A 9,832-nucleotide genomic window follows, 5' to 3' on the forward strand; every position below is an offset into this window, starting at 1 on the left:
CTGGTTGAGCTCTAGAAGTCTTTACGTAGCTTGGAGCATCTGACTATTACAAGCCTGTAGCAGAAAAACCACCAAATGATGTACTGCGCCAGTACAGCCACCCATAACTCAGGCATTGTTAACTTGGGAAGCCAGTGTAATGGCTTGGGAAAACTACGGTATTTGTTCCACTTCATGGGAAATGGTGGGACTAGGCTAGTTTTTTGTGTGTGTGTGTTTTATTTTTTTTTGGTGGGGGGGGTCCTCTGGGATTCTCTAACTCAAAGTCAAATTGTGAACTGTGTTGCGGCATCAAAACAGGGGCTTGAGCCAGAGAAAGTTAGCCCTGCTTAAGCACAGTTTAGTTAATCATGACTAACTTCCCTCCATTTATTTCAGTGGTCCTGAAGCATTACTTTAATTTTCTCTGGATCCAACTCAGGGTGTCTACTTATCTGCATGATTATAGTGGATGTGAAATCTAGATGAGTATAGTATAGAACTGAGGCCATCTCTGCTGCCGTTTTTGTTCAGTGTTCATGACCACAGAGAAAAATGCTTGAGAATGTTCATGCATTTTTCTGCTCATGGAGCAGGGCAGAACTGAGGCTCCCTAAGGCATTACTGTTCCCCATCAACCTTTCTTATTTGGGAGGAAAAATATAGGCACAAATTTGAAAAAAGTCAGATTTTTATAATGTGTTAACAAAGGCAGGGTTTTGTGATCGCACAAAGTTTTTGATGCAGACAACTTCCTTTTTAACAGACTCAAATACCACTGCTTTCCAAGCCTAGTTCCCAGCAGGGTCACATGCTGTTTTTCTACAAGCCTGATTTTACCAATCTGGACAAATGCTGCAAGGTTTGCTTGAAAACAATAGCATGTAGTGGCAAAAGAAACCACTCTAGATTTTATTATCGCTTCCCAAATACCTTTGAGAGATGCCTTATGGGCAACATAAAATAGAGATATGTTAGAGCAATACAATGTGACAGAAGTGCTGATGTATCCTTAAAAATATTGTGTGCAAATGAAAATAAGGAACTGCTGAGATGCTGGTGGAAGGCAGTGGTGCAGAAATCTCATCCCTTTCCTCCTTGGTAGGATATCTTCCTGTCTGCCCCTCCTACTTCTGGCAGTCTCAAGTGCTTCAGACAGTGCTGCCTGTAGGGCATGAAGAATTCTGCAAGCTCCCTCCCCTCCATGACTCTGGAGAGCTTTCTGCTTTGAGCATCACGTAGTCCAGACTAACAAATGTTGGAGTCCAAAAAGTGCCAGGTTGGTTTCCCTTCTTCCATAGCACTAGAACCAGGGAAACTGGAGGTGATAAGCAGAGCTGTGTAGCTCAGGTCTGAGCCCCAGCATCACTGGCATTTAGCTGATGCCATAGCTGTAAACTCAGAATTCTCATTTGCTGGATGGTCCTCTCCTGCGACTCCAGAATTTGGGCCAGGCCACGGAGTGACTCGCTCTGCAGGACTGTAAAGGAGAGAAGTGGAAACCATGTGATTAATTCTCTAGGATGGCCATGCAGCCTCTAGCTTGTACATGTTTTTTTAATGTAAGCACACTTGAATCTGCTGCATCCCAGAGCCTTGAATGTGTGAGTTTTAGGTGATGAAATATGCCCATTACAAAAGTGTGTATGAGACTGTTTTCAGGTACCATACGTATTTTGGGCCTGCCAACTGCGATTTTAGTAATACTCCTTAGGGACCTGATGTAGTCAATGGCCACTTGTTTTCAAGGGCCCATTCCAGCTGTGAGCAGAAGAAGCAAAGAGAGAGCTCAGTGAAGCTCTGGGCTGTTCACTATTCTCCACTTGGAAGGGAGCAACCCACCCAAAGCCAATTTAAATGGTTTATGGTTGTCTCATTTTTGAGGGCTGGACAGCTGTGATAAAACAGATTTGTACTGATTGCTTTGTATCAGCTTGCCAAACGCACACTAAGGGACTTCCTCTGTTTTTCCTCCACTACAAAGCAGCTGAAGTATTTTATACACAGTGTATTAACCAAACTGAACACCTGGAGTACTGTAATTCCTCTGTCTAATGCTGCTATCCAAGGTCTGGTTACTGCAGGATGAGAGGGTACAAAACTGCCATTTCATTATTTATGCCATTGTTCCTTCCTTTATCTGGATGAGTGATTGAAAGATGACTTGGAAAAGCTTGCTGGAGTTCTGCACTACTTGTGGTTGGGCTGTAGTAGGGGAACAGCCCACTCTCTGCTTTCCAGGGTGGCCTGTGTAGCAATGAGGTCTTGAATGTCTTATCACCTGTATTATATCAGCTCACATAATGCAGGCTGAGGCATACCTTCATGGAAAGCTGAGAGTGGGAAAGCAATGACACACTGATGCAGTGACTGTATCTCTGGAAGGGGATTCAAATGCTCATGAGGGAGCAGGATGAACTCTTTTCCTGCCCCAGGAGTGCTGGATTTTGAACTGGATCTCACATAGAGAGACAGACACTGGAAATTTTGAATGCAAGTGTCTGGGTATATGGGGGTGTGTATGTGGTATAATACAGCAGAATAACCATTGTTCTTAAACTATCATGTTAGTGCAAATGTTGGATATCCAAAGCAACTAAACCATTAAGCAAAAAACAATATGTATTCTCTACCTTTGGCATTTTTCCCCCCTCCATTATCTAGAAGGATCACTGCAGATTATCCCAGTTCCTCACCTTCCTGTCCCCAAAGTTTCATCTTGCGCATGGAATGGCTTGTCCAGATTGCAGAGTGTCTTACTCCCCCTCCCCACCCATCCTCTTCTCCTCACCAGTCCCTGTGGTGGCCACTGGGTCGCCTCATAAACACTGATTAGCTTGGCCCAGAGTAGCCCTCAAACGTACCACTCAGATACACAGCCAATGTGGCAAGGGCGAGGCTAGCCACCACCAGCACTCCAAGGAGAGCAAAGAAGCTGGTGGGCCCACAGGTGGGGCCGAAGCAAGGGCAGCAGGTAAAAGCAGAGCTGAGGTGGAGTGCCTCCGTTCTTGGGGGAAAGGATGAGCTGCCTTCATGCGGTAGGGTGAAGTGCTTGAAGGAAGCACTGTGTGGAGTCTGTGGGGTGTTGGGCTGAGATGGGCTGTTTCCTGTAGAAGAAGAAAGAATGATGAGGTGAAGCACTGCTGATTACCCCATGTTTGTATCCCACTGCCACCTCAGTCCCAGAAGCTCCTGTTTTCCCGTCAATTTGGGGATGTACTTCAGCACAAGGCTACCAGTAAGCAGCTCCTAGTTTTATGGTCCCTGTTCAGGTGCTAACGTAATGAGGGTGCAGGGGGCTACACACCTCCTGAGGCCTTGGATGCACTGTGCAGGTCACTAATGGATTCCACTGCATGCAGGTTGATTTCTGCCAGGTCGATGCTGCTGAGTTCTATGAGTTCCCTATTGGAGGAGGCCGCATCCTTCACCACGGTGTCTGCGCAGAACAGAAGACAGATTTTTTTTTTGCGGGGGGGGGGGGTGATGATGATACATTACTGAGGCACTGTTTCCTCCCTTGGAAGATTATTCAGTGTATGGGGGGAGGGATGTGTGGTGTGTGTAGTGACTAGAATTCAACTTTTGTTTCTTAAGAAAGCATAGCATTCTAGTCCTCATTATAATATTTTTGTTTGCACCATGAAGCAAAGTAGACAGAAAGTCTCTACACATTCCAAGCACAGTAAAAGACCCTCAGAGATGACCTGGATGAGAAAGACCTTAGAGGCCATCTCCCATTACCAGTCCTCTGAGCCAGCTGGCTTTTAATACTTCAGATTCTGCTGTGTAGGAGAGTGGGCTGGAATTACCCTTGCTGTGTGCTGCCTATCCCTGTCTCAACTGCTTAGCAGTAGCTCAGTCACTCGGGGACATACCTTCAGTGTCTCATTAGCAGCAGGGGCAATCCTGGGCCAAACCAGAGTGTCCTACATAAGTCCTTTGGCCAGACTGTGGCTGCTGACCTCACAACCTCATTGCACAGATACTACATAACACAGACTCATTTGTCATGTTACCGCTGCTACTGTTTTGATGCTGCTGCTGCTTACTTACCCCCAGAAAATGAGTATTACACTTGTGTAACCACTTCTTAGACCTTTTCAAGCTTGCTGTGCTCTCCCGCCTTACTGGGCACTTTTAATAGTGATACACTAAGCAAAAAAGAAGGTGAAGTTTCTGGACTGGAGATGCAGAAATGGTGAAAGCTTCACCTACCAGGTTGTGGCCTGTCATGCAGCCGTTAAAGAATCAGACACCCTGCCACGGACAATAAAAGCTTGCAACCCTATCACTTGAGAAGGAATGCTTTTCTGATTAGCAAAGAATTGCCAACTCAGTCTTGTAGGCCCTTTGCGATCATGTTTTTCAAGGACACCAAGGGCACAAACAGCATGATTACTGCGTGCTAAGCAAATGTAATGGGTATTTACATAGGGTTCTTTTAGGCTGGGCTTCTATTTTTTTTTTTAATTCTGCTTTTGGAGGGGTTCAAAGTATGAGTAAAAAAAAGAAATATCAGCATAATGCCAATACAAAGCATTATTTTAAAAAAGAAAACAGCAGCAATGATAATAAACCCAAGCAACAAACATCACAGATTATTAAAACGCAGAAAACACTATGAAAGAGAGAAATCTTTCATGTGAATGTGATCTCACATTGGCAAAGATGGAGGAAGACATGCATGAGAGGGCAAGAATGGCAAATAGTGGGGCCACTGCTGAAAAGCCTCTGCTGAACTTCAAAGGATGGCAGGAGATGAGAGGCAAGAGAGTCTCCTTTCCAGCTCTTCATGAAAGGGAGGTGTCCTACAATATGGAGGAAGGCAATCCTTCAGGTATCTCAGTCCTAAGGTGTTTAGAACTTTAAAAGTAATCACTGGCACCTTGAATTGTATCCAAAAATACACTGGTGACCAATGCAGCTGAAACCACAAAGGTGAGGTGTGATTATCTTGTCCCAGGCCAGTCAATACCTGGGCAGATGCATTATGCACCTGCTCAGATTCCTGAAGGATCCTTATACAGCCCTGCATAAAACACATTGCCATAATCCTGCATGGATTATCACTGTAGCCAGGTTCATGACAGGAGACAGAAGCAGGTACTGTTGGTGCACCAGCCTGAGGTAGGCAAAAGCACAGCTGCCACCTGAGCATCCAGCAGCACTCCCAAATAGTTAACCTGCTCTGTCAAGCAGCCTGCAACCACAACCAGAACAGGTCAGTATACTGTTGCAGAATGACTGGGGCTTCTGATCAGAATTTTCATGTAGTCCGGGTTTAATTTTGCTTGTTCACCTACATCCAGCCATTCATTGACTCCAGTCAGCAATGAGACTCAATTCGACAGGTAAGGTTCCTAGCCCTGCATCTCTATGCTGAAAAAGCCAAAACTCTAGAACTGCTGCTCACTACCCTTCTGCTAGAGCAGGGGTGTCCAAAGTTTTTGGCAGGAGGGCCACATCATCTTTCTGACTCTGTGTGAATAAAAGAATTAATTTACATTTAAAATTTGAATAAATTTATATAAGTTTACATAAATGAATATATTAAAGATGAACTTATATGAATGAATGAAGGTCTTGCAATAGCTCAAGGCCTATAAAAGGCCTGGCACAAAGCAAGGGGAAAAGAAAATCCTTTTAATAAATACTGTACCTACTTTGTGGACACAATACACTTACACCATGTTAATAGCTATCGCATGTGTACTGGAACTCTACATTCAATTAAGGAGTCCATAGATCAAGTAAAAAAAATGGATGTTCTCTGAATTTTTCAATAGTATGAAAAGTGTATTGTAATCCAAGTAAATAAGCATGAGTACTGAACCAAAGAACCAAGGCTGCCATCCTCTGAAAGTTGGTTGTGGCTAAATCCCACTGAAATGCAAAGGAAGCAGGCATTTAATTGTTCACTTCTACTCTCTTTATTTCAACACAACTTAGGCCTAGTTCTGGTTGAGATGATAAATCTGAATCTGAGCTGTACTACTTCAACTTGCACACTCGCCCCCCCCATTGCTGCACATAGAAACGTAGATGTAAAGGAGAAGGATTCTAGTGTATCAGGGTTGTCCCTGATTCACTAGTTTTCCATGTGGGTTTTTGGGGGGGGGCATATACATATTGAATAAATATGTATTCAATCACGTGTGTTTCCACTTGCTGTCTGTGGTGGGTAAAAAACCCACCCACCGGTTTGCTTCCGCAGTGAAAACAAGGACTCAGTGGAAACTTTCACTAGTTTGTGCAGAAATATTGTGGGCTCGTATGAACTTCTCTCACTAATAATAATAATAATAATAGTAGTAGTAGTTGTAGTTGTTGTTACAAATATTTCTGTACTGCTCTTCGACAACAGCAAAATCACAAAGTGGTTTCATAGCAAGATAAATGGTTCCCTTTCCCCAAAGAGCTCACAATCAAAAAGATGCTGAAGAAACAATTATTAGAAAAGACACTATGCTGGGGTGAAGCAGGACACCCCAGGACTCTGGCTATGCTGGGTCACCCCAGGACTATGCTGGGGTGAAGCAGGACTGGGGTGAAGCATGCTTCACTATGCTGGGGTGAAGCAGGACAGCTACTCAGTGCCTCTTTGTCCAGTTAGCAGGGTAGAGTTCATACATTTCTCTCTAGCTTGGGTACTGAACATATGTATTTTCTTTAATGGATGTTATCCTTTTGCCTTAAAAAAAAATTGTAATCACAACAAGGATCAAATGGTCTTGAAATGCTTGTCTGGTTCTCTCTGAACTTCATGGATGTTTGTGATGCCTGTGAAGAGGCACACTCCCTTCTGGGGTTGCTGCTTGTGCACAGTCAAATGCAACTACAAAGTGGCATACCCCTACCTTAAGCTCTTGGGTTAAAGTTGAAACTGCTTGAGCATGAGACTGTCGGGGAGTTGATGTCAACAGCTCTGGAACAGAGACAGAAAGCATGGCTTCCGTCTCTGGGATAGAGCATTGGATTGTCCCACTTCCCAGGGTGACTAGATACAATGGCGAATGCAGTGCCTCTATATACCTTTAACCATTGTATAGAAGAGTGAATTTTGGCAGGTGCAGCTCAACAGGGAAGAGTTTAAAAAGTTGCACTTGCTAAAATTCCCTCTTCTATGGAGTGGTTAAAGATATAGGTACTGCATTGTATTTGTTCACCCTGCAACTACTTGCCTGCTCTTGGACAACACTGCAGCATAGCTTCCAACAGCGTATGGGGAACTCTGAATGCTCATTTTCTCTTGCAGCTGTTGAAAGAGCACTCATGATCTCTCTGTCAGATTGTAACACTGACTGAGGTTCACCTGACAGACTTTCAAAGCTAGCAGAGACTGCCTCATCCATCTTGGAGTGAGTCAGCAAGAGGAGTGTTAATTATGCAGTAGCTCATTTGAATTGATCCACATCTATTGCACGTTGCCCTCTTGTGCTGTCTCATCTGTACCAATGGACACTTTTGCTGCTGTTTTCCAAGCTTTGCCTTAAACTTCTCAGGTCTGGACCAGCTAAAGTAGTCGGCCAGGACATGCTCCCTTGCAGGAGCTTTGCAGTCTCAGGCTCATAATAGCCGCACATTTGCCTAAACTAGAATTCTTTCCTACCCACACATCAAGCTTAGACAAGCAACTCCTGTCATCCCCATAACTAACTGTGCCAAGCCAATGATCTCTGTGCACGTGCTGGACTCTGTCCTTTGATTGCTGTGTCCCATTATGACATGGCTGAGGCCCAATGTGGGAGAAAGGAAACCACCCTAGATAATTGAATATCAGGCACTAAATGGCAGGCGAGTGGCACTTTCTGCTCACGTTCTGCAACCCAGCATTCAGAAGGCACACGGTGTCTCTTTGACCAGAAGCGCTTCCCTTCTCCACTACAAGTACTTGCTGTCCATGTCTCCTAAACAGACCTCTACAACCCTGTTCCCAAGACCATACCTTCTCCAACCTCGCTGGGCATCACTAGAGTCAAACTCCTCTTCTTGCGGCTGTTCCAGAGACAACTCAAGGGGGGAAAAAAGGTCTAGAAGAAGCTGTGACAGGGGCCTATGCAGCTCCCTTGGGAATGGATGGGAAAGTAAACACAGGCTTCTGCTTGCCACATCAGCTGCTCAGGCTTAAAATAGGAATGAGAGGAGTCTGAAGAGCTATAGACAGAGATAGAATAGAGGGGCCGGATTAGAGGATATGGCATGGGCTATATTAGGGGAGTGCTGGAACAGAAAGTAAGTCGGGGAGGATGGAGAAATGCTATTTCGTAGGGTAGAGAGATACAACTCTGGGAGGAGAAACAGTTTAGGGAACACTGCAAGATAAGATGGGGACTGAGGAGCAAGACTACTTTGCGCTGTTTCCATTGGAGAAATGGAGGAATTTAACACCTTCCACACCTTGCCTGATACCTTCTGAGAAGAGGTATTTTTCTAGGCAACAGGGAATATCTAAACAGCATTTTTCATTTCCAGAGCATTTCCCAAAGCTGCACACTCAATACACGGATGCACACAAATCAGGTGAAAAGAAATTGCAGCTGTGCCCAATGGCAGTGGCAGATCACTTAATGCTGCTGGTTTTGGGTTTTATTACAATGTCTAAGGTTGTTTTAATGGTTAAGGTTATTTTAATGGTTATATGTAAATTATATATGTTTTAAATGTGGTTTTTAAGTTAGTTAGCTGCTTCGGGTATCTTTCAAGGAGAAAAGTGGGATATATATGGAATAAATGAATGAATGAATCTGGGCAAGTTTATCCAGTGCAGGAGACTGAGCTAGCTAGCTAGCTTGCTGAATGCTGCCAGCATTATTTTTTCTGCAACATATCATAGCTCTAACTTCCCATCAGAAAATGGGACTAGGCTCTAGTTCCTCTCATATGGTTTTTGTTGTTGGGGAATGCTGAAACTATGACATTTTTTTCTGTGAGCAATGATGTTTCATCATAGTAAGAGTGTCTGGGAATCGAACGAAATGCAAACTGGGCCTAAGGAACGCCAAAAGCCAAAATCACACATGTATAGGTGTAATATTGTATGTACATTACCAATTTAGCGTCAGTGAATAGTGCTCCTTCTAGAGGAAGGTAAGTGCTAAAACTATTTAGCCCTACAGATATATCCAAAAAGTCACTGACAAGCATTTGGGAGCATCCTAGCTTCCAAACATTCTCAGTTTGCTATGCATATTGGTTCATTGATCTCTGATACTTTATATTTAAGATTTGCTAGTGCTACTGCATGGCTCTTGATATTCTGCATTTAATAATCTGGTAAAAGAAGGCTGGAGGTGGGACCCATTCCAAGTAGCCAAAGAATGCTACCTGGGCAAATGCAAGCACAACAGAGGAATTACTTGATTACTATATATGTTGTATAGCAGCCTGCCATCCTTACAAGTTAATGATCTATGCTACAACATGCAGGCACATGCAAATGTATTGTGTAGTTTTTCATATGCCACCAACCAGAAAATGGTCATTGAATTGAAACTAATTACTATTTCTATCAAGTCTCGCCTCCAAGCCAAAACTAGTTGAACATCATTTTGTATAAGAATTTACATAAAGACAAGACAAACTGCAAAATCTGAATGCTGTGTATGTTCATCAGGAAAAAAAATTCAGAAAGAATTGATCCAAATATTGCATTAGTTTGGCAAAATTACATCATCTTTAGTTCCTTAATTTATCATACTGTTTTTCAAGCCTCATCCTTATCATTGGGAATTAATAATTTTGGGACAGGATTGAAAGACAAATTAATCTGAAGTTGTGGCTTGTCTTGAGAGGAAATGTAATGGGATACACAACTATCTAGAATTATTTCAGGAGGCTGTTGATTGACTGT

The 9,832-nt window shown here is 43.5% G+C and overlaps 1 protein-coding gene across 1 annotated transcript; it reads right to left on the reverse strand.

Moving 5' to 3' along the window:
- Positions 1 to 652: 652 nt before the first annotated feature.
- On the reverse strand, positions 653 to 8,123 carry LSMEM2 (leucine rich single-pass membrane protein 2). The gene is made up of 4 exons (XM_066615826.1): positions 7,928 to 8,123; positions 3,287 to 3,418; positions 2,844 to 3,086; positions 653 to 1,459 (listed from the first exon to the last, which is right to left on the reverse strand). The coding sequence occupies exons 1-4, from the start codon at positions 7,947 to 7,949 to the stop codon at positions 1,326 to 1,328; spliced, it is 531 nt and encodes a 176-aa protein (XP_066471923.1). The 5' UTR covers positions 7,950 to 8,123; the 3' UTR covers positions 653 to 1,325.
- Between the last annotated feature and the right edge of the window lie 1,709 nt (positions 8,124 to 9,832).

Source organism: Tiliqua scincoides, chromosome 2 (assembly GCF_035046505.1).
Source record: "Tiliqua scincoides isolate rTilSci1 chromosome 2, rTilSci1.hap2, whole genome shotgun sequence".
NCBI classification, from domain to species: Eukaryota; Metazoa; Chordata; class Lepidosauria; order Squamata; family Scincidae; genus Tiliqua; species Tiliqua scincoides.

Bases quoted from the DNA above. Each gene is read 5' to 3' on its own strand.
- LSMEM2 (XM_066615826.1), bottom strand. From the start codon at position 7,949: ATGCCCAGCGAGGTTGGAGAAG. The intron at 3,087-3,286 runs GTGTGTAGCCCC...CTTCTTCTACAG, and splicing joins TGCATCCAAGGCCTCAGGAG to GAAACAGCCCATCTCAGCCC. The intron at 1,460-2,843 runs GTACGTTTGAGG...TCTCCTTTACAG, and splicing joins ATTGGCTGTGTATCTGAGTG to TCCTGCAGAGCGAGTCACTC.